This window comes from Lissotriton helveticus, chromosome 7 (assembly GCF_964261635.1).
Source record: "Lissotriton helveticus chromosome 7, aLisHel1.1, whole genome shotgun sequence".
In the NCBI taxonomy this organism is placed as follows: Eukaryota; Metazoa; Chordata; class Amphibia; order Caudata; family Salamandridae; genus Lissotriton; species Lissotriton helveticus.
Genome location: NC_136068.1, coordinates 514,126,823 through 514,151,239, shown reverse-complemented (window position 1 = coordinate 514,151,239; position 24,417 = coordinate 514,126,823). Strand labels below are relative to the sequence as shown.

The following is a 24,417-nucleotide window of genomic DNA, read 5'->3' as shown; positions in this document are numbered from 1 at the left end:
ATTATATTTCATAGCTATAGAAATTAGCTATTAAAAAACATATGAAATTCACTGAAAAAAACGTAGGTTTGAGGCCCTATATATATAGTTAGGAATAAGCATTTACAAAACCTATGAAATTCACTGAAAAAACCATAGGTTTCACACCAGTTATAGTTAGGAATTAGCATTTAAAAAAACCTATGAAATTCACTGAAAAAACCATAGGTTTCACACCAGTTACAGTTAGGAATTAGCATTTAAAAAACCTATTAAATTCACTGAAAAAACCATAGGTTTTACACCAGTTATAGTTTGCTGGAAATTTTACTCGCATAAAACCATTGAAATTCCCACGTTATAGTTAGTTGGACTCACTATAACTTGCGCATGCAATGCACTGCTGATGACGTCACATATTACATCACTCATGACATGGTCAGTGACATCGCTCATGACATCACTGGTGACACCATCCTTGTGACAGAGTGACAGACCTCCTTTCACTGTAATGTAACCCTTGAAACACATATTCAAAAATAGAAACTAAAATTTTCAAAAAAATGGAGATACCCATACCAGTTACAACAACCAATTAAATAATTCCACCATCTAAATACACATCCACTCATTCACCAACAGTTCTATATAGTCACTTATACATATACTCACTCATGATATGTAGTGATACACCTATACATCCTGTTACACACCGACAGTCATCCAAAAGATACTCTCACACATACTCACACATGCAAATAAATTATTGAACATCCATTTATTTGCATATACAGCTATACACACACTACCACCTTACTTCTAAGGAAACTTACACATACTTACTCTCTTAAACAATCACTTATAGAAACACATACTTATTTAAACAGGAACTCTTACAATCCCTCACTCTCACATATACTCACTTATATACATCAGTATTCACATATACTACATTAAAACATATGTAGTTACTAATAAAGACACTAGTGAGACAGTCATTCACTCACTAACACACACATATACACACTCATCCACCCATACAGTCCTGCACATATGCTGTCTTCAAAACACATACAAAGAGAGAGTCAGTCATTCATGCATCTATGTGCTAAGTAATACCCCCACTAAACCATACAAACACTCATACTGATACTAAGAAAAACATCTAATAACCCATATACATACACATGTAGCTACTCACCAACCCATGCAGCCACTTATACACAAAGTGAAACACTAATACATATATTTAAATATTTAAACATTACTCTCTGATATATGTATTCACTAAGATACACTTAATAAACCAGTTAACCAATTATTATTATTATTTTTTTAAATCTATGTAAACACTTATTTAAACATTTATTCTTCCATCAACTTTTACATATACTTCTATAACACATATGTATTTTTCAGAAAGACACACATTCACTGGATGGCGTCACCAGTGATGTCATGAGTGATGTCACTGACCATGTTATGAGTGATGTAATATGTGACGTCATCAGCAGTGCATTGCACGCGCAAGTTATAGTGAGTCCAACTAACTATAACGTGGGAATTTCAATGGTTTTATGCGAGTAAAATTTCCAGCTAACTATAACTGGTGTAAAACCTATGTTTTTTTCAGTGAATATATAGATAGATATAGGTATACTATATCTAAGTAAGGGGTGATTACACCACCTTACCCAAGATGTAAGTACAGACCTGTGGTGTCAGTTTGGAAGGCTAATCAGGGGTGGCACAAAACATGCTGCAGCCCCTGGTACGCCTAGGGTACACCTATGCCCTGGGTACCTAGAGTACCATATACAGGGGCTCACAAGGGTGACCCAGTAACCAATCTGGTATGTACCAAAAGTACATGGTATTAATTTAGAGAGAGGACAGCTAGGCTGTGGGCCTGATTAGCAGGACCACAGCCATACTAAAGTCGAAAAACCAGAGAATCACAGCAAAAAGTGGGGGTAACCATAGGAAGCAGACCCTACTCTCCTACTGCTGGAATGCTGTCAAGTGTCCCCACTGAATTGCCATGCATGAAGGTATAAACTCTTGAGATTCGGGTGAAGGACTTCACTAGGTCTGAAGATCCAGCTTTACAGGAAGGAGAAGAAGTGAATGTCTGCATATCATAACCTTCTTGGTCAATCCGGAGCCAAATGACTTGGGCCCAGTCTTTGCAGCTGCTTTGGAGCATTCAAGAGTATTGGAAAAAAATATATCATGAGGAGGAAAGCTCCACTTCAACCCAAATGTGTCCCCCAAGGTTCCTGTTGGTGGGAACAGAAAGCCAGGCAATGTGAAGTGGAACAAGTGAGAAGAGGATCTACGTGAGGCATGTCTCATAGATCAAAGATTCTGTTCACATCCTCTGGGTGGAGATGCTACTAGTGGTCAGCTAGTTGACGCAGACTCAGGTCATCTGCTCTGGTGTTCAACAAATCTGCCAGGTAATTCGGCACCAGCTACATTCCGTGTTTTGGTGCTCAGAATCAGAGGTTCTCATATGAGAGATTGGGACCCCACTCCTCATGACTTCTTTTGGAGACAAAAGGCCTATGATCTTCAGTTCCTTCAAGTGAACCCCAAACCTATATTAAGGCATCTGCCACTACCACAGTCACAGCCAGAAGGGGCTGGAGGGCAGGTTCTCCTACCACACCGTACAAGCCCCACCGCTGCATCCCTTGATAGCAATTTGGAGTCTGATAGAGCCACTGCCTGTGGTGGTACTGCTGAAGAGTCTTCATGTACCAGTGGGCATGGGTGAGCAGAAAAAGGCAAGATGGTAGAGACCAAGCAGGCAGCATACACGCAGAAAAAGAATACAAGCACCTTCCTGAAAACACAGGTGCAGTGCTTGGATGTCCTGTATCTGCTGCATAGGATGAAAGACCCACATCAGAATATCCAGTACTGCCCTATGAACATGAGGTGGTGGAATGGCTTGAGGTGAGATGTGGGCACATTGATGAAGAAACCCAGGTCATGGAGCAGAGGTGTTACCAACTGCATATATGATACACCATCTCTGAAGACCTGGCTTTTAGGAGCCTGTCGCCCAAGTAGAGAAAAACTCGAATTCCCAACCTTTTGTGATGCGTTGACACTGCCATCACCTTTGTGAAGACCTGTGGTGCTGATGTCAGGCCAAATGGAAGTACTGCAAACTGATAATGGATTGTACCTACCACGAATCCCAAGTACTTCCTGTTGGACTTCAGGTTCGGTATGTAGAAATACATGCCTTTCTTGTCGAGTGACACCATGCAGTCTCTCACTTCCGGCATCAGAAGAACCTGAGATAGGGATAACTTCTTGAACTTCTGTTCCAAAGGAATAAGTTCAAAGCCCTGAGGTCCTGTCAAGGGCTGGACACTGGATTCTTGAGTTGTTCTTCCGCCACAGAAACTGACTGAAATATGGGTAACCCTTTCCAATAGCCACAGAGACGTTCAGGGTAAAACGTCACTGGACAAGTGGTGCATCCCAGATTAAGCCCCCGAGTAGGAAAAAATAACAAGGACATAAAAAACCTCCTGGTGTCACTGGGAGTGCAGATACCAGGAGAAGAACCTAGAAGAAGAGAATATGACAGGAGCAGAAATAACGAAGAATGCAACAAAAGAAATCCAAATACGTTGGAGTGTACCTTTTTCCAGGCTTCTGCTGCTTAAATACTCCCGGGCCTGTAAGCCATTCTAGAATCCCATTGGGATTCCTGAAGGAAAGACACAGGACAGCATCCATCTTGGATAGGTACATATGCATCACTTCCTGTAGTTAAGCTGGGGAGAAGAGAAAGACACAATATCAGGAAGCCCAGGAGAGGGTAAGAATTCATGCCCAAAACATTGCAGAGTGCTGCCAGACGACATGCTGGAATTGTGCGTGACCTTTAATACAAGAAAAAACGCAAGAGATTTTTGCATACTGGGTAGGTACCGCTGGACCCACAGATCTCTGACACCCTTACAGTCTTGATCTTCATCATTTAATAGGGGCAGGCATGACAGTATACCCACCTCCAGACACTCCTGGTTTAATTGGGTGTCAGCTGAAAAAAATTGATGACTGAAGACTGGAGCATAAACATTAGAAGCATCTTCCTAAGATTGGTCAATGGTAGGGTAATCTTTGCAAATTATCAAAAACTGCAATTTCTCTGGTAAAATCTGTTAATCACAAAAGTCCTGTAGTTTATATTGAGGCGAATGTTTTATGAAGATTGCAGATGGCAAGGGTGGAGTGCATAGACATAAATTAAGACAAACAGGTTTTAACTGAGATGAATGAAAAACTCAATCAATCTTCCAGCTCTGTAGTGCTAAAGGTACTCCTATGTATTGAAACCACATGATGACCTTTGACTTCCATCATTTTAATTGACTTTTGGTGTTTTACTTAATCCTAGCTTGAATGTTGACATAATTTTTCCTGCATATGCAAGATTTCTTTTGTGTCCCTTTGTAGTTTTAGAGTGGGTGAGCTTTAACCAAATAGAACAGCCTTGCCACGAACAGAATGGGTGGGATGTGCATTTGAAAGCATGAGAGAGAGAGAGAGAGAGAGAGAGAGAGAGAGAGAGAGAGAGAGAGAGAGAGAGAGAGATTGAGAGGTGTGGAATGTACGTCTTGGTCTCAAAGTGCAGTGTTATATGCAGTGGTGCTCAATTGTGCATTATGTTGTACATTGGGAGATGAAGTGTGCAGTGCTATCGGCAGTGATGCACAAATGCGCATTGTGTTGTACATTGGGAAGTTATTGTTATGTTTTGTAATATATATATTAAATAGATGTATATGATGTAATTGTTTTGTATAATTATTGTTTGTTTTTTAATACATTTGTTACATTTTTAGTAGTTATTTAATTTAATAAAATTTGGTGTTTTTAGTTCCATAGCGGGTTGTAGGTTTATAGGGGTATAGGGTGGGAAGTAATTTAATAATGAGAAATGTATTAATGTTTTCTTTTTAATAATATTTATTTAATTATGTTAATTGTGCTATTCATTTTCTTAATGTAAATTTTATGTGTATGTTGTGGGGTTTATAGGGGTCAAAGGTGGGGAGTAATTTATTTTTATTGAATTAATTGATTGTTGATTAATATTTATTAATGTATTGATAATTATTTATGTTAATGATGTAGAAAAATTAGGTGCAGGTTGTGGGGTTACAGGGCTAAAGGGTGGGAAGTAATTTATTTCTAAATAATAATTAGTTGTTAATTAATATTCATTTAATAATTGATAATTAATTGTGCTAATAGTTAAATGAATTTTTTTAGGTGATGATTGTGGGGTTTATAAGGGTAAATGGGGAGTAAATTAATTTAAATTAAAATATTAATTATTTGTTAAATACTTTAAATTATTTAATTGACAATTAATTATTATTTGTTTTAAATTTAATTTTTGTTGTGGGGTTTATAGGGGTAAATGGTAGAAAGTCAATTAATTTGAATGAATTAATATTTAGGGCCTAATTTGAATGTCGGATGGAAAGCCTCGGACCGCCGGTCGAAGGCTTTCTGACTGACATCCAAGGTTTCAAATCTGAGCACCGTATTATAAAGACGGCAGTCAAATTTGAAACTGTACAGTCAATCAGGCTGGCTTACATCAGGAACTGCCACATAATCCCGTAAGGGCGGAATTTCCTCCATTGGGACTATGATGTCAGTTTCCGACAGGCCTTCCATGTTGGGCTTTCCAACTTGGAAAGCCCGTCAGAAAGTGACTTTGGGGGCACCTAGCAGGGCCCCACTTCTTCCATGGCCTCCGGTTGAGGGCCCCAGGGTCACCTATTGTGCCTCCCTGTAAGGTGCCTGCCACACGGTGCAGGGGACTTACTGTGACTCCCATTTCTCTCTGAGAGCTTGTGCTGAGACTGGTTTCCGACCATGTGCGGTTGCATCGTATTTGCAGTTTCGGACTGCCGACCCGAGGTGGGTCGGTTCCGAAACTGCAAGTATGTCGGTCGGAGGCAACTCCAACCGACATCCTAATCAGACCCTAAGTTTTTTATAAATATTATTTGTTTAATTGATAATTAATTACTTTAATTGTGCAAGATTTTTCCTTTTTTTTATATGCGAGTTGTGTTTTTTAAAAGGTATGGGTTGGGAAGTAAATTCATTTCAAGTAATTAATAATTGTTCTTAATTCATATTATTTGTTAAATTGAAAATTAATTATGTCAATTGTATAAATAATTTTCTGTTAAACTTTAAGAGGGTGTTGTGTGCTTTGTGGGGGTATATTATTTTTTTATTTTATTTTAATTTCTTCTATAGCGCTGGAATCAATCCCGTAAGGGTATCTCCGCGCTGAGCTAGCTATAGAATTTTCAGTCAGTGCATCTGGGGAGTTAAGTGGACAGGAATGCTTCTTGATAAAGAAGGGTTTTTAATGTTTTCCTAAAAGGTAAGTAGTTAGTAGTGGATCTAACATCAGGAGGCAATTTGTTCCATAAGGCAGGTCCAACCGAGGAGAAGGCGCGGTCTCCTTGTCTGGATTTCTTTGTGGCCGGAGGTTTTAAAAGGGCTTGGTTGCTTGAACAAAGGGACCTGCTGGGCTGATATAGCACCAGGGATTGAGACAGGTATTTAGGACCTACACCATAGATACATCTATGGACCGTGCAGCAGATCTTAAAATCGATGCGCTGTCGGATAGGGAGCCAATGAAGTTCCCTCAGTAAGGGTTTAGAGGGGGTCCTAGCTGGTGCGCCCATGACCAGTCTTGCTGCCGTGTTCTGGACCACCTGCAAACGACCTACTGCATCAGCATTCGCTAGTGTCAGCAGGCCGTTGCAGTAGTCCAGACGACTGGTCACTAGTGCCTGCACAAGTGTCTTTCTGTAGGTGGCAGGGAGATACGGAAAGACACGTCTAAGTAGGCCAATAGTGTAAAAGCACAATCCTGCGATGTAATTGGTGTGCTCCTTCAGGGTTAGCTTTTGGTCCAACTTCACCCCAAGATTTTTTACATGATCTTTCGATGTAGGTGCAGGGCCAAGATCTATTGGCCACCAGTCAGGGGACCAGAGGATACTTGCTTTACCAAAGAGCATGACCTCGGTTTTTGTGACATTGCATTGGAGGCAGTTCGTCGCCATCCAACGTGACACCGCCCTCATACCCTCAGCAAAGTTCTCTTTGACTTTAGAGTCAAGGGAATTAAAAGGGTAGAGGAGCTGGGTGTCGTCAGCGTAGGAAATCGGTGTGAACCCGTACTTCCGCACAATCTCAGCAAGGGGGGCCACATATACATTGAACAATGTAGGGCTAAGACATGAGCCCTGTGGCACCCCCTTCGTGAGCCCCCGAGAGGTGGAATGGAAGGGGCCCAGGCTGACAGATTGTGATCTCCCGGAAAGGAAACTCTCCAACCATGATAGTGCTAAGCCTCCGATTCCTACTCCTTGCAAACGGCTGAGAAGGATGTTATGAGCCACGGTATCGAAAGCTGCAGACAGGTCCAACAGCACTAGAATCATGGAGCCACCTCTATCCTGTGACATTTTGATCTGATCCGTCACAGAAAGAAGGGCTGATTCAGTGCTGTGGTTGGGCCTGAACCCAGATTGTGATTGGTCCAGGCCCCCTGTCGCTTCGATAAAGCTGGAAAGAGTGGTGTTTACATGCTTCTCTGCCAGTTTGCTGATGTAAGGAAGGAGAGTAATCGGACGGAGGTTGGAGAGTTCAGACCAGGGCAAGGTGGAATTTTTTCGTATGGGGTTCACCACCGCTTCCTTCCAGGCTGATGGGAGCAAGCCCTCAGCATAGGAGAGATTAAGTAGTTTCTGGATGGGAGGTCCTACTATGTCAATAAGAGGGGAAATGAATTTGGCAGGTAGCAAGTCAGTGGGGGAGCCAGTCTTTACTTGGTTAATAAGTATGGTCAGGCCCTCAAAAGTTATTTCTGGGATTGCCTGAAGAGTTGTTACAGGGTCAACACAGGGGACATTTCAGGGACCTTGTTTCCCAAAGGATCTGAGACTGCCGTGATTTTTTTGTATATCCCTTCTATTTTGTCCTAAAAAAACTGAGATATATCGTCGCACAAGGCCTGGGTGAAAGTGTCTGGGCTCTCACACACCTCAGGATTAGTGAAGGTCTGAATGATTTTAAAAAGCTCTCTTGTAGAGTTACCTGCCTCTTCAATTTGGGTTGTAAGGCCTACTTTCCTGGCCCTTTTTATATTTTTATAGTAGGAGGTCATTACTTCCAGATAACGAGACTTATCTTCCTCCTTGCCTGTTCGTCTCCAAAGTTTCTCTAATTTTCTGCATCCCTGCTTTTCGGTTTTTAGGGCCTCGGTGTACCAGGCTTCCCTTTTGGCCATTGTAGGTTTTTTTACATTTTTCTGAGGGGCAAGAGTGTCAATAGCCATCATCAGAGTGGAGTTGAACTTGGAGAGAGCAGTGTCGATGTTGTCAGAGTTGGAGAGTGTTGGCTGTTCCCATATTTGCATAAGTTTAGCAGGAGTTATTTTATGCCAGGGTCTGCGTTTAATGTGCTGAGAGTGCGGGCGAATCATGGGATTAGTTAAATGGGCAAAAGAGAAGTTGATCAGTTTGTGGTCAGACCAAAAGATGTGTTTAGGGGAGTAGCAGTGAACATTCGGATGAGAAGTAAGAATCAAATCCAAGATATGACCACCTGAATGAGTAGGTTCACTGTTTCTTGGATGAAGACCTAAGAGGGCAAGGTCCGCGAGAAAGATTTTAGTATCCGGATGATCATTAATATCAAAGTGAAAGTTAAAATCCCCTAAGAGGATAAAATCTCCATTAGCTTTCATATGAGGAGCTAACAGTTCGGTAAGGGCAAGAGAGAACCCCGCATTAGGCCCAGGCGGACGGTAAACTAATGCTCCTCGCCAGTATACCTTGGGGCTGAATGTAAGATGAAAAATTAACACTTCCATGGTGGGTAGCATGACTTGGTCTAAGACTCTGATATTCAGAGTGTCCCTGTATATGATGGCAATTCCACCTCCTACTTTCACAGGTCGATCAAGCCGGAGAATTTTGTATCCTGTGGGTATCCCCAGAGTGATAGTAGGGGTAGTGTGGGGTTTCAACCAAGTTTCCGTTAGGAAGCAGATCTCTGGTTGAGTACTATGGATAGTATCCCATAGTTGTGTATGATGTTTAGGGAGAGATCTGAGATTCAACAGAAAACTTTTCAGGCCTTCTTGGGGGCCTATGTTGTAAGTGGGCCGCCCAGCAATAATATGAGAGTCCATAGCCTGAAATCCGCATTTAAGGCATGAAAAAGGACCCTCTGGGCAACAGAAAGTTTTAGCGGTACAGGTATATTTTTCCTGGGGTTGTAGTGCTCTCAGAGTGTGTGAGGCATACCTGATTACGGGGGTTAGCCTGGAGCGGTCCATAATGGCAAGGACAGGGTGGGTGGCTCCTAGCCCCGTCCAGTCGCGGACGGGCGCAGACGGGCCACTCTTTGGCTACTCTTCGGCGTTATCTTCAGCACCCCTGCGCGCGACCGCTGCGCGCTCGTTAGGGGGCGAGGGCTAAATAGCCCCGGTACGCTCAACTGCTAGAGCGCTAACCGCCAGCAGTTCGAACAGGAAGTGGTGTCCTCCCCTTTCCAGTCAGAGGGAAGACGAAAACATCGCTCTAGGTACGATTTTCAAGTCAAAAGTACACAGAGTGGAAAGTGTGTGCCAGAATGCGATCAGCGGATATTTTTAAAAAGATAATATTCCGTTTTTTCACAGAAATTTAAAACATGGATTTTAGCAATTCAGAGTTGCACATTGTGCAGTGATTACAACAGGGCACAAGTAAATATTCACAGGCTAGCTAGCGGGACAGGAGGTCCTGCCACAACCCCTTACCGCAGCGTCAATGAGAACAGGCTCAGCCTAAATAGCCCCGGTACGCTCAACTGCTAGAGCGCTAACCGCCAGCAGTTCGAACAGGAAGTGGTGTCCTCCCCTTTCCAGTCAGAGGGAAGACGAAAACATCGCTCTAGGTATGATTTTCAAGTCAAAAGTACACAGAGTGGAAAGTGTGTGCCAGAATGCGATCAGCGGATATTTTTAAAAAGATAATATTCCGTTTTTTCACAGAAATTTAAAACATGGATTTTAGCAATTCAGAGTTGCACATTGTGCAGTGATTACAACAGGGCACAAGTAAATATTCACAGGCTAGCTAGCGGGACAGGAGGTCCTGCCACAACCCCTTACCGCAGCGTCAATGAGAACAGGCTCAGCCTAAATAGCCCCGGTACGCTCAACTGCTAGAGCGCTAACCGCCAGCAGTTCGAACAGGAAGTGGTGTCCTCCCCTTTCCAGTCAGAGGGAAGACGAAAACATCGCTCTAGGTACGATTTTCAAGTCAAAAGTACACAGAGTGGAAAGTGTGTGCCAGAATGCGATCAGCGGATATTTTTAAAAAGATAATATTCCGTTTTTTCACAGAAATTTAAAACATGGATTTTAGCAATTCAGAGTTGCACATTGTGCAGTGATTACAACAGGGCACAAGTAAATATTCACAGGCTAGCTAGCGGGACAGGAGGTCCAGCCACAACCCCATACCGCAGCGTCAATGAGAACAGGCTCAGCCTAAATAGCCCCGGTACGCTCAACTGCTAGAGCGCTAACCGCCAGCAGTTCGAACAGGAAGTGGTGTCCTCCCCTTTCCAGTCAGAGGGAAGACGAAAACATCGCTCTAGGTACGATTTTCAAGTCAAAAGTACACAGAGTGGAAAGTGTGTGCCAGAATGCGATCAGCGGATATTTTTAAAAAGATAATATTCCGTTTTTTCACAGAAATTTAAAACATGGATTTCAGCAATTCAGAGTTGCACATTGTGCAGTGATTACAACAGGGCACAAGTAAATATTCACAGGCTAGCTAGCGGGACAGGAGGTCCTGCCACAACCCCTTACCGCCATATTATTAAATAATTAAACATGGTGTGTTGATAACTATTTATAATAATAGTATTTTATTTATAATAATATTTGTAGGTATTTGTGATATATATTTAACATTGTAATATGTTATTATTTTTTATTTTTATTTTGTTTAAACATTTTTTTATTTAAATTGTTTTTAAATGATTTTATTTTGTTCAAGATATTTTGATTGTTTTTATTGTTGCACTGATTAAAGTGGGAATAGTAAAATGTACCCCTCCGCAATCCAACACTTTACCCTACTGTTGCACTGAGGGGGAGTAGTACATTTTACCCCTCCATAGTTCATCCATTTCCCTACTGTTGTACTGGCTGAAAGACTTTTACTACTGTTACATTTACTGTACTGGAGGGAGATTTGGAAAATGTAACAAGTTTTATTATTTTTGCGCTGCATGAAGTGGGTGTTGTACATTTTTTATATATTCATTATAAGTTTGTATAAATTGTAGTAGGAATAGTACATGAATGCCAGTTTATGTTGTATATTTCATTTTATATTCTTATAATTTATATTAATATGTTTTTGTTTATTCACAATTATATTGTTTTTAATTACTGATGTTTTTAATGTGTAAAATATTTTTTTGTAAATGTTAAGAATTTTTATGTGTTTACTTTTTTAATTTAATCAGAACAGTTTATTTTTTAAATATTTTATTTATTGATATATATATATATATATATATATATATATATATATATATATATTATTTACAAATGTTTACATTATAATTTAAATTAACAATATTGGTTTAATAATTGTTATTAGGTACATATAAGTAAATGTATACATTAATTACTATATGCATGTGTTTACCCTTTTTCTAACTAAACTTATTTGTTATATTTGTTAAAATATATATTACATCTATTACATTTTTTTGAATTAATGTTAGTATTTAATATATTTAGTTTATATATATTAAAAAAATTATATTTAATACAACAATATTAAAGACATCTATATTTATTTTCAATATTTTTGTACTTGCCGTCGGATGACAATGTTTTTGACATTGAGATTTTGGTCAAGATATTTTTGTATGGCGATATATGGGGGGTCCATATTCTGTCAGTGAACAATTTTTGGACTTGTGGGCAGGAGGGGGGCAGAATCTTTCGTAGGTTCTGTTGAAGGAGTAGAAGCAGTGTCGGCAGGTACTTTGGTGGAACGTGGGGAGGAGAAGACACAGCTCTTGTTTCGGCGTCAGGGGTCCAGGTCCAGGAGTTTCTTGGCGGTGTACTGTCCCGGTTGTAGGAGGGTCAGAGGTCCAGGCACTGGGCGTTGTCCAACCAGTGTTACATTAGCAATGCATCTGTTGAGCGTGTCTGCTGCGTGGTCATGCAGCGGCATCCATTAGTGGTCCTGGTAGGTGGCCCAAGTGCAGGTAGCGCAGGGACAGCAGGTAGCGCAGGGACAGCAGGCAGCGCAGGGGCAGCAGGGAGTGCAGAGGCACCAGGTGGTACTGGGGCAGCAGGCATCTCTGGGGCAGCAGGCGACGCAAGGGCAGGGACAGCAGGTGGTGCAGGGGCAGCAGGTGACGCTGTGGGATAGAGCAAAGTCTGGTTGCAGGAGGGGGTCTTTGGGTGCTCTGTGCGCTGGAGCAGGAGCAGGCAGGAATATGAGGGGAGAATCCTCCTGCTATGAAGTTTGAAAGGCTGTGTAGAGGGTGTTTGCAATGTAGGGGTGAATACACCCACGGCAACATTCATTGAATGCCCATTTCATGCAAAGTAATGCTTGAAAGGGGGCTATAAATACAAGGCCATAAAAAGCCACCCAGGGTTGCTTTACGTGGCCTTGTAAATATGGGCAGGTGCACTGCGCCACGGGTGCATCAAAAAAGTGACGCACCGGTGGTGCAATGGGCTTGTAAATTACCCCCAAATGTTTTAGGCTACGGTCTTTCTGCTACGTCTGGGCATACCCTGCCAACTTAGGGAAAACAAAGCGATACTAAATGGGATGATGGACGGAACGTTTGAGCAAATCACACACTTCCCCCCCAATCAACTGATCTGGGTTTAATCCATCACCATTCTTTAGCTCACTCCACCACCCCAGTTCAGACATGGCCATATGCAAATCAGTCTGACCCTGTGCCTCATGGGAACAGTCCTGCCCGAACAGCCAAGCCATGTCTTCTCTGGACCGAAACAAGCATCCTGGGACCGGTTTCGGATTCATAATCCTCATCAGCCAGGCTATCTTGAATCCAGTGGTAGAGTGAGCAAGGGACCCACGTCTGGGCATACCCTGCCAGCTTAGGGCGAACAAAGCGATACTAAATGGGATGATGGATGTAACGTTTGAGCAAATCAAACACTTCCCCCCCAATCAACTGATCTGGGTTTAATCCATCACCATTCTTGAGCTCACTCCACCACCCCAGTTCAGACATGGCCATATGCAAATCAGTCTGACCCTGTGCCTCATGGGAACAGTCCTGCCCGAACTGCCAAGCCATGTCTTCCCTGGACTGGAAACAAGCATCCTAGGACCGGTTTCTGGCTATCAGCCGGCATTAATTCGGTCCAATGAGTCCTAAAAATTGTAAAACAGGGATTTACCTATCCTTTCAATAGGCCTCTCCTCAAATCCCTCCCTAGTCATCCAGCCCCGCAGAAGATCATCTCCTTATTCTGTAACAAGAAGCTGCAGTCTTGCTCAGAAGGGGGCGGTGGATCTGGTGCTAGAGCAAGAACTTGGGCAAGGATGCCCAGTACTGCCTTGTTCAAAGAAGGAATGGCGGTCTTCATCTGACCCTTGACCTCCGGATCTTTACCCTCTTCCTGCACAAGTAGACATTCAATATGCTGCCCTTGCCTCAGGTTCTTTTGGCCCCAGAAGTTGGAACCCGAAAGTGATGTCATGTGACATCACAGGAGCATTAAAGCTCTCCCACCACTGAGACAATTTCAGTTCCCTTTTTCCTGGGCCATCAACATGGCTTGTACGAAGGAGGACACTCAGCCTCCCATTGGCCCCTGATGTTCAGGCTAGGCTGCACTAGAGTTGCTTCCCTGGTGGCGAAGTGGAAGATGAGGAGGAGGATATGGTTGTTTGCTGGGCGTAATGTCTTTTGCCTCTGCCTCTGCCTCAGCCTCATGAGAAAATTAAATCCAGAGAACGTACAGTAGCTTTACTATCCTTGAAACTTAGATTGTACAATCAGCTTTATCGCCCAAAAAAGTTTTGCACCATTGAAAGGTAAGTTCATCAATTTTGCCTGCACATTTGAGGAAAAACCAGATAACCATAACATAACGAGGTATGGTGACAGAGAGAAGCAGAACATCCCATGGCACATGCACCTCAGTCAGAGATGTTCAAGCCTGCTTTATTGGCAGTGGGGGCATGTCTAATATGGTGCTAGAGTGAAAGCTCTCTCCAGCAGCTCTGCTCCCCACCCATCTATGTTTCCATCATCTGAAAAAAGGGTACCTGACAGAAAAGAAGCACACTGAGCTGACAGGGATCAGGTTTGAACAGTGCAGCAGTCTGACAGATCCCAGCGGAGAATGAATGGGTCTCCCGTGCCTGCACAGACAAAGACAAAATGTGGCTCCATTGGCCAGAGGAGCATGTGACTGGCTTTCGCAGAACTATACAACATTACAAGTTGGAATCTCCACTTACAGACAAACAAGCAGTACTAACAAGACAGCGAGGATCATCCCGTGGACTCGAATGGGCCAACACAAGGCAAAGCGCTGAATGTGGCCCTCTGCACATTGAAGCACCCAGGCCATGACTTAGCCAGTGGGGGGCCTTATAAGGACATGGTCAGCGCCCACCATGCAGGAGCGTGACAAAGTGAGAATCCTCTGCCTGAAAGTAATGAGCATAGGCCCTGGTGACCCAGATAGACCCCACTAAATGTGAATCTTGAAGCAGACCCCTAGTGCAAGGGGTGGTCACCTTTGACGGGTAAGGGTGTGAGGACAAGGACTAGCAGGTTCACTATACCCCAAAGAGGGCTCATCCCCTGGGTAATATCATGTGAGAATTTACCCTATAAAATAAAAGAGCCGGTGGCATTATGTGATACAGCCCTCACATGTACAAGAGGGCATCATCTTTCCCCCGAGCTGGATATTGCACTCTGCATGCTTTCTCACGATAGTCGCAACCCAAGCTCAGAACTTCCCTAGCTCACCTGCACACATTTGGTGAGCATGGGGCTGGTGAACTCACATAACAACAAATGTATACCCCTCTCAGGGCAACAACTGAGCCCTCCGGAAGGGCAACTGCAAAGCAGTTTAAAGGACGAAGGCTTTTACCTCGCTGGAGGACAGAGAATGGTCAAGAACTTGCAGAATGGTGCAATCTCTTCAACTGTACTAGGCCTGCTGGGGGGTCTCCAAACAACACCCCCACACTAAAATGGCAGTGAACAAAAACAAAAGGAACATTAGCCTGAAGGACATGATCTCGAAATCTGCTGCAAAGAAGCAAGACCCATTTAAGGACCCAGAGGTGGACTGAGGAGAGAACCCCGAAGCCTCCCCATAGACATCCTCACAGGAAGCCAGTGAGGAGCCATTTACATGCTCCTTCATGGAGAATCGTTTCAGCAAACTCAGCTTAAAGACATTAACTGCCACATGTGCCTTCTACAAGAAACCGACCTTTTCAAATGCGACTAGTGCCACTTGACATTTAAATGGGATTCAAGACAATATCTTTCCTCTGTTCCCAGCAAGACAGTGGTAGTAGCCATATAATTAGCCAATAAGTACAAGGGGATAATCTTAAACAAGGTCACAGAAACTGCAGATGACTCCTAGTCATACTTGTATTGCTAAACGGCCACATACTCACCCTAGCAATAATCTATACCACCAAAAAGAATCAGGAGAGGTTCATCAAAGAGGCCCTCTCACAACTCATAACCTCCTCAGATCATGAAATGTTGGTAGGGAGGACCTGAATAGTGTGTCAAACTCCAGTGGACAGATTGGTGCAGAGCATAGGCCATCAAGATGCACTCTCCAACAGTGGTAGGTGGTGGTTCAAGGATCTAGGCCTGATTCACATGTGGTGCACCATGAATTCCACTGGTAGAGTCTACACCTTTCACTTGCCGATCCCTTCCTAGGAGCATTACATGTTCTGGCTTGGACAGTACTGGCTGAAATTGATGTGTTAGCCCTCTTAGATCATTTGCCAATTTTTCGTAACTGTCAGAAACTCCCAACCACACAGCCCAGGCCATATTAACGTATCCAAACTGAAATATGAGTGTTGATCCAAAACTTTATAAAAGATAACAACAATGCAGAACAACAAGTTACTCACCATTGGTAACACTCTCTCTGGTAGAGACTCAATATAACCTCAGATTCATCACCTTTTAAATATTCAGACTGGATCTGGAAACTATACCTCTCTGTGCCAGTAGGTGATGCTATGCAGCTCTACACTGAAGCTAGTCCACTTCAGAAATGACGTGCAGCACCTATGTAGGTGCAACTCCTGCATTCTGAAATTGATTGCTTTCAGGAGTGCCTGCACATGTATACACAAAGCCCCAAGAGCCAATCGTGTAACCAGTGTGCAGTTTCTTAGACTTAGGATCTATTAATGGATAGAGTCCAACCACAGAGTAGGGAGGATTAGTGCAAAATGTTTGACTAGATTGAGTCTCTATCAGAAATAGCATTACCAAAGGTAAGTAATTTGTTATTTGGATAAAAATCTCCAGCCACTGATTCCTAACTTTTTCAATGGATACAAAAGCAGTACCTATTTCGAGGTGGACATGTGGGTTGACTCAAACCAGAAAGTCCAGCAGGACCGAGCGGGCAAAATGCCCCTCTCAGAGAACCTGACTGTCCAGACAATAGTACTTCGTTAAAGTATAGAGGAGCGCCCAGATAGCTGCCTGGCAAATGTCAAGATCAGGAACTCCATTTGCCATTGCAGTGGTACCAGCTTTGACCCCAGTAGAATGAGCACGTATTTTTTCAAGAGGCTGGTTTGTAGCCAATGTATAGCAAATCTTAATGCAGAGCACAATCCAGCAGGAGATGGTTCTCTTCTGCACAGCCTTGCCTTTTTTTGCTCCAGAGAACCCCATAAAGAGGTGACCATCCACCCGATGTTCTTTGATACAAACTATGTAAAACCTCTCTTGGGGACCAAGCAATGGAGTCCCGGCTCCTCCTTAGAGGGGTGAGTCGGAGCATAGAACACTGGCAAGGTGATCTGACTGATGTGGAGTGAGGAAATGGGGTGTATTATATGGTGTGTCTGTGCTACCTCATCGTGTAATACACCTACCAACCCCTTCAGAGCCAGTAGGTTTTGTTTGTTAAACTTAAAGCTCAACTGTGTGTAGCTGTGGCTCTGAGCCGTCAGGCTTACAGAAAGGAACTAGTATTAAGCATTTTATCAGCACCAAAAAAGTGAAGAAGAAATAGATTACTGGTTCAACCTAAAGAACACTTTTCAGAGGTTGATATACCCTAATACGTATATTTGTCAACCTCACTTTGCACCCTTTTAACAATACCAGCCGAGGACATAATAAATAGTTTTTTCCTATGAGCCAGGTATTTTTTAACCTTCACTTTTTCACCTCACCTCACTACTCACACTCCTTCCCTACCACACACAAACACATAGTTCACTATCAAGTGCTCCTACGTATCCGTGAGTCGTAGCACGCCGCATCCCGTAGAGGGGTGCGAAGGCCCCGATGATGAAGCATGACACCAAGGGGCCTGTTGGTGTGTGAGGGGCATTTAAACAACACTGTGTGCTCCCCATCACTTTAGGGATCACTACCACTTTGTGAGTGGATTCCAATTTGTTTAAACGAATTACCAGGGGAGACTGAATCCACTTATCTCTCTCCCTCCCTCCTTTTGTTATGTTTATCAACCTAAAGAATGTCAAGTAATGGGATGTTGGCTTGCTGTCAAGTATGATGCATCCAAATCATCACTGAAAGCACTTCCACGAGCTATACTTCTTTAACCCCAAGCTGTTTATGGTATGTGCACCACATTAACTGTGTGCTCAGGATATAAAACCTTGAGATGAGGATGTGGAAGTAGACTTACATCTTCAGTGCCTCTGTAACTTTACCCCAAAAAGTTTGTTCTAGAATGGTGTTCATCCCATCCAATCATGTCCAGTTAATAGTGTTGTCCTGGTGGTACAGTAGTATGGCCCTGGAAATGTGTTTGAAGGTGGCTTCTGCAAATACATTCTTAATCCACCACCTCCATTGCAGTCTGAGGGTTTGATATGCAACAAACTCTAACCCAGTCTCCATCATCTTTCAGGGGCACTTGTTTGCCTGCAAATAATCGAGTTTATACACATATAGGTCAACTACGTCAATCTTTGTGTCCCCAGCAACCAGTAAATTTAAGAGGTTCCTTCGAGATGCAGGTACAGGGAACATACCAGTATGTTAGAAAGTAGTTGAGGAAACCGCAAGGGTTGTGAAAAATTGGAAACCTTCAGGATTCCTAGAGTACAGAATCTGTGTCATTCAAACTCACAAGCAAAATCCAAAATAACTTGTAGGAATTTTGACTGACCAGTCAGGATTTTATGAATCCTAATACATGGGATTTTATGGTGCATTTTGAATGCGTACATACCTCTTTGCAGATTCAATTTATATTCAAATGATCAGTGGGAATTAAGTGTTATGTATATCAATGTTAAATTACAAAAACCTTATAAGGAATGTATATGAAATGTCCCTCTGAGCAGCATTGAGTGTGCATTGTGATGGTAGGCAACAGACTGTCACAATTTCAGCTGAAAATACCAGAACACATCTTTTTTCTGAAATGATATCAAATAGCATTTAGAACTCATATGTGATTGGCTATAGAAATATTTGGTGACTTTAGAATTTCAATTATGGTATTGGTATATTGAAGGGTATATTAAGAAATGGTTGCATACCATACATGTACTTAGTGTGGCTTTCTTCACAGTACCACAGACCATCCCTGGCTGGATAAGATCTGGCCGATCTTGGGAACCATACATGCAGCTACATGCCCTCCAACCTATCAGCTTCAGCTCCACCTCCTGCAGAGTCCTGGGATATGGAAGGGTCTCTAGAAATAAAAGATACAAAGTATTTTGATATACTTCATTGGTTTTTGGGAGTTGCATGATTGTGGGCTTCCTGTAAAATATTTGTTACATGTGAATGTCACATCATTAAGAACGACTCTCTAGGTATCATACTTAGCGGTGTAAGTAAAGTTACGCAAAAATACTTAAATATGGTACATTGTGGCCTTTGAAGTCATACGATTAGAGATTCATGTTATTGCTTCTTTCTAGCAAACGTTACTTCATACTGTTTGGTGCTCTAAGTACTCATTTAAAAGGGTATGACTGAGGGGTTTCCACAAATGTTGAATATTAAGAAGGAATGTATGGTTGTGTCACAGTGTGCACTGAAGTGACTGGACCTACGCATGGGGAACAGATCTCCAGCAGTAACAACACTGTAAATGTGACTAAATTAGATTGGCAGAGTGCAACAAAGAAAATACCTAGAAATGTATACACATACTTGAAAGATGTTTGACATGAGGGCCTGATTACGTTGTCGGGCGGACATTCGGCGGTCCTGACACTGCTATTACAATGCGACCGCATCATACAATACTCCAATTTCTCTATATAGAAATGGGAGTTTCTGTAAATCTCTGGACTGTGTGGCAGGCACCTCATGGTGCCTGCCACACAGTGCACAGGTTAACAGGGGGCCACTATAGGAGCCCCCTCGGCCTCTAACCAGAGGCCACAAGGTGAAGGGTGCCCTGCTAGGGGCCACCCAAAGTCGCTCTCTGACAGGTTTTTCATGTCTGAAAGCCCGACATGGAAAGCCTGTAAGAAAACAACATTGTAATCCCAACGGTGGAAATGCCATCTTTAAGGGATTACGTGCTGGTTTTGACTGGCTGACGGGCTCCTTGAGCCCATCGGAAGCCAGCCGGAATGACCAGTCCACTCCTCTTCTGACCGCCGTCACTGTAATATGGTGGTTGAAAGGGAAACCTATGATGTTGATCGGAAAGCCTCCAACTGCAGGTCGGATGCTTTCTGACCGACATTATAATAGGGCCCTAAGTTGTAGGTCTATTGATATAGTCTATTGTCATGTTCTCGGATTGATGGTAGAGTGAGTAAGTAAGTTTGATGGGTTAAATATTGTTCTGTTATTATGTTCCAGGACTGAAACTACCGTATGATGTCTGATTCCTTGGGGAGAGTGAGCACAGAAGATGGGTTCCTGGATGCATGCTCCAGGAAGAATGGAACAGATTGAATTCAAGTTTAGAAGTGTTGCAAGTCTGCACATATTTGGCAGAGGAAAAGAGCAGATTTTGCCATCTTCTAAAAGAAAAAAGAGTATGGCATGACAAATTTGTCTTTTATGGAAGCAAGCAAGAAGGAATGGTTAAACAACATTTATATGTATCAGTAAGCAAGAATATCCGGGATCGAGAACTTTTATTTGTATACTTGTCCGGTGCTTGGAAACCTACGAACAAAACAGTTACTTCACAAAAATAGTACTATTAATCATTACAAATTACCTAAAAAATATGAATTACACAGTAAGGGTGGGCATTGTTGCAAGCCCTATTTTCAGTAAACTTCAAAAAGTTTTGGGAAAACCATTATAAACATCATGAAATTTGCTGAGCAATACAAAGAATTATATGTCTTGTAGTAGAACTTTCAATATAGTAACATTTTGCAGCCTTATTGTTCACCAAAATTAGTGAGAGTTTCCTAGAGAATTTTCAATTATTATCATTAAAAATAAAACCCACCAATCAAGATCTGAAGGAGCATTAAGCAGCAAAATGATTTTAGTAAAAACTTTTCCCGAGTCATCATTGGGAAACAATGCAAACTTCTCCTGATTCATAAAAAGCAAAATGATTAACTTCCCAAATTCGGTCAAAGGATTAACAACTTTACCTATCACTAGTATAAAATATTCTTGATCAATTTAGAAACAAGCAATGAATGTATATATTTTAAGTTTTAAATTTAATTTTTCTACTCTCACCCTCAGAAACTGCATGTAAAGTAATAAGTGATGCACTCTCTGGGACCATGCATTCCTCTTGTAGTGGATTGGACAATATTATACCACAGAGTTTGTTTTTGAGTAAACAAACAGTACAAACATTTTAACAGTTTAAGCTTTGTGTTCTGGCAAAAAAGGTTTTTATTTGTATGTACAATGTGACAAGAACAGAGGAAATTGAAAATTATTTCCAGAGATGTGCTATCACAGCAGGAGTGAAACATCAATACAGCACAAGTTCCCATTGTAAAATGAAAGTTTTTGCTCATGCCTGCATGCCGCAGGTGCAGGAATGTGAACAGGGGCCTCAACTGTAGGGCCAGGGGAGAAGGGGGCCCTGCTAGGGGCACCCAAAGTCTCTCTACGATAGCCTTTCCATGTCGGAAAAGCCGACATGGGAAGCCTGTTGGAAACCAACATCATAATCCTGACTGAAGAAACACTGTCCTTACTAAATTATGAGCAGCTTCCAACTGGCCGAAGGGCTCCTTGAGCCCGTCGGAACACAGTCACTTTTGTCAGCCGGTTTACACTCCAACTGCTGACATTATAATTTGGGGGTCGAAATGTTGGTCGGTAAGCCGCTGACAAGCGGTCGGAGGCTTACTGACCGACATCGCAATTAGGCCTTTTATCTTTGACCCATTTATTTGTCTATAGGTGTTAAACACATTGTAAACTAGTTAAAAAGCATACTCATTTACACAAGTCTAGAAATAATAAGAGAGTATTTCAGTACTGAAATATCTTCCGTGGCACATCCAGCTAAGCCTCCAATATCTGGCAAGGCCCTCTTAGTCATTTTCTAGAGGCTATACTCTAATTTACATATTTCATATCCTGTTTTACATTGGTTTCATAGTTGCAACATAACCTGTTCAGATGCAATTGATTTTTTTTTTTTAAATCAATCAAGTTTTGAAATTCAAAACAAAACAAGACTAACATGATCTTTCTTTTGAAATCACAGACATAATGGAAGTGCTCCACTGCAAATTGAGCAAAACATTATTTGAGATATAAACTATACTCTACTTGAAAAGCACAACATTTGTCACCATTATTTTCCACGATTATTACTGAGTTTATAGCTCCTGTCATACTTTTATTTCAATGTCATGCCCATTTTATACAAATCTATTTTACACTGGTGCCCTATACATATTTTACCACTAATAACCTTACAAGCCAAACAAACAAACATGAAGAAAAAGTTACTTAACCCCTTCGCTGCTAGGCCTTTTCCCCTCCTGTGCTAAGCCTTTTTTTGGCGATTTGGGGTAGTGCGTGCTTAGGCCCCTGTAACTTTTTGACCACATAAGGTATCCACGCCAAATTTGCGTCCTTTTCTTCCAACATCATGTGGATTCTAAAGGTGCCCAGGGTTTGTGGATTCCCTTAGAGGGGTCTTAGAAATTAAGCAAAATACAGTACATTTTTTGGTTTTTTCAGAAAAATGGGAAAAACGGGCTGCAAATGAAAGCCTCTGGGTTTTCCCTGCAAATGTTATCAAAAAAGGGTTTGTGGGGCTGAAATCTCCATTTTCTCAGCTTTTAGGGAATGACAGTCTTTTGTCAGAGAACCAACATTTTTCACACAGTTTTGGCATTTTTCTGGGACATAGCCTATTTTTGCTATTTTTAGAGCTTTAAACCTCCTTCCAGTTAATGGTAGAAATTAGCTTGAAAGCAATAATGAAAAGTAGACGAAATTCTGAATTCAGAAAGGGGTCATTTGTCTAAATCCATGAAGGTTTCTTTATAGGAACTAACAGTTAAATATTGCATTAATTGAAAATTAGTTGAAAAAAACAGACTTTTGTCTCAACGTTTTCACCTGTAACTTCTTGTAATTTTGACAGCTCTTTGAAAGCAATATACTGTTACATCTGTTTGACCTTCCTGGTTGTGGGGATATATAGGACTTGTAGTTTCACCAAGAACCCGACGAACCCAGAGCCAAAAACTGAGCAGCAACTTGCAATGGTATTTTATTATTTACCGGGTATAGAGAACTTATTCTTGGAAAATGTATACATGGAAAAATCGGTATGAAAGACACCTATGTATTTCTGAATTGGGTACAATTCATAGAGTTTAGAAACAGTATATATTTGCACATTTTCAAAATTGGGAATACTAATACTAGCATGAGAATTATTGGTCATTTTTCAAAATAATTTTTATTTTACACAATGTCTTTCATTGGGAAGGGAGAAATGCATGAAAACCCAATAGGTAATAACAGTTGATTTACAATTATTAATTACCCTAAGTCTCCCGATCAAAACGGTACCTCACTTGTGTGGGTCGGCCTTGGACCTGCGACAGGAAACGGTGCAAAATGCAACGTGGTCACACCTCAATTTTGCAGTTAAAAATTGACCCTTTTATGGCAAAGTGCCTAGCTGTAGTTTTTGCACCCTAGCTCTGCCGCCACCTAGGGAAACCTAGCAAACCTATACATTTTTGAAAACTAGACACACAGGGGAATTTAGGATGGGGTGACTCGACTGCCTACCACCAGGTTCTGTTACCCAGAATCCCTTGCAAACCTAACTTATTGGAAAAAAAACGCATTTTCCTCACATTTCTGTGATGGAAAGTTCTAGAATCGGCGTGGATCAACAGATTTCTACCCACCCCGCGTTTCTCAAAGTCTTATGAGAAAAATGGTACCTCACTTGCCTGGGTCTGCCCAGTGCCTGCGACAGGAAATGGCGCAAAACGCAACGTGGTTGCACCTCAATTTCGCAGTCAATACTGGCCCTTTTTTGGCAAAGTGCCTACCTGTAGTTTTTGAACCCTAGCTCTGCCGGCACCTAGGGAATCCTAGCAAACCTATACATTTTTGAAAACTAGACAACCAGGGAAATTCAGTATGGGGTGACTTGACTGCCTCCCACCAGGTTCTGTTACCCAGAATCCCTTGCAAACCTAAACAATTGGGGGGAAAAATGCATTTTCCTCACATTTCTGTGGTGGAAAGTTCTGGAATCTACGTGGATCAACACATTTCCACCCACCCCGCGTTTCCCAAGGTCTTCCGAGAAAAATGGTACCTCACTTGCCTGAGTCTGCCTAGTGCCTGCGACAGGAAACAGCGCAAAACGCAACATGGTCGCACCGCAATTTCGCAGTGAAAACGGGCCCTTTTTTGGCAAAGTGCCTACCTGTAGTTTTTGAACCCTAGCTCTGCCGGCACCTAGGGAAACCTAGCAAACCTATACCTTTTTAAAAACTAGACACCCAGGGAAATTCAGGATGGAGTGACTCAACTGCCTCCCACCAGGTTCTGTTACCCAGAATCCCTTGCAAAGCTAAAATATTGACAAAAAAACGCATTTTCCTCACATTTCTGTGGTGGAAA

At 42.1% G+C, this 24,417-nt stretch overlaps 1 protein-coding gene across 1 annotated transcript in view; it reads right to left on the bottom strand.

Moving 5' to 3' along the window:
- Nucleotides 1–24,417, bottom strand: part of LOC144766850 (polyserase-2-like) — a 1,745,029-nt gene that overhangs the window by 773,297 nt on the left and 947,315 nt on the right. Inside the window, exon 7 of the mRNA XM_078650565.1 lies at nt 18,891–19,048. Within this exon, the coding sequence (XP_078506691.1) occupies nt 18,891–19,048 (158 nt within the window). The remainder of the gene's footprint in view (nt 1–18,890; nt 19,049–24,417) is intronic.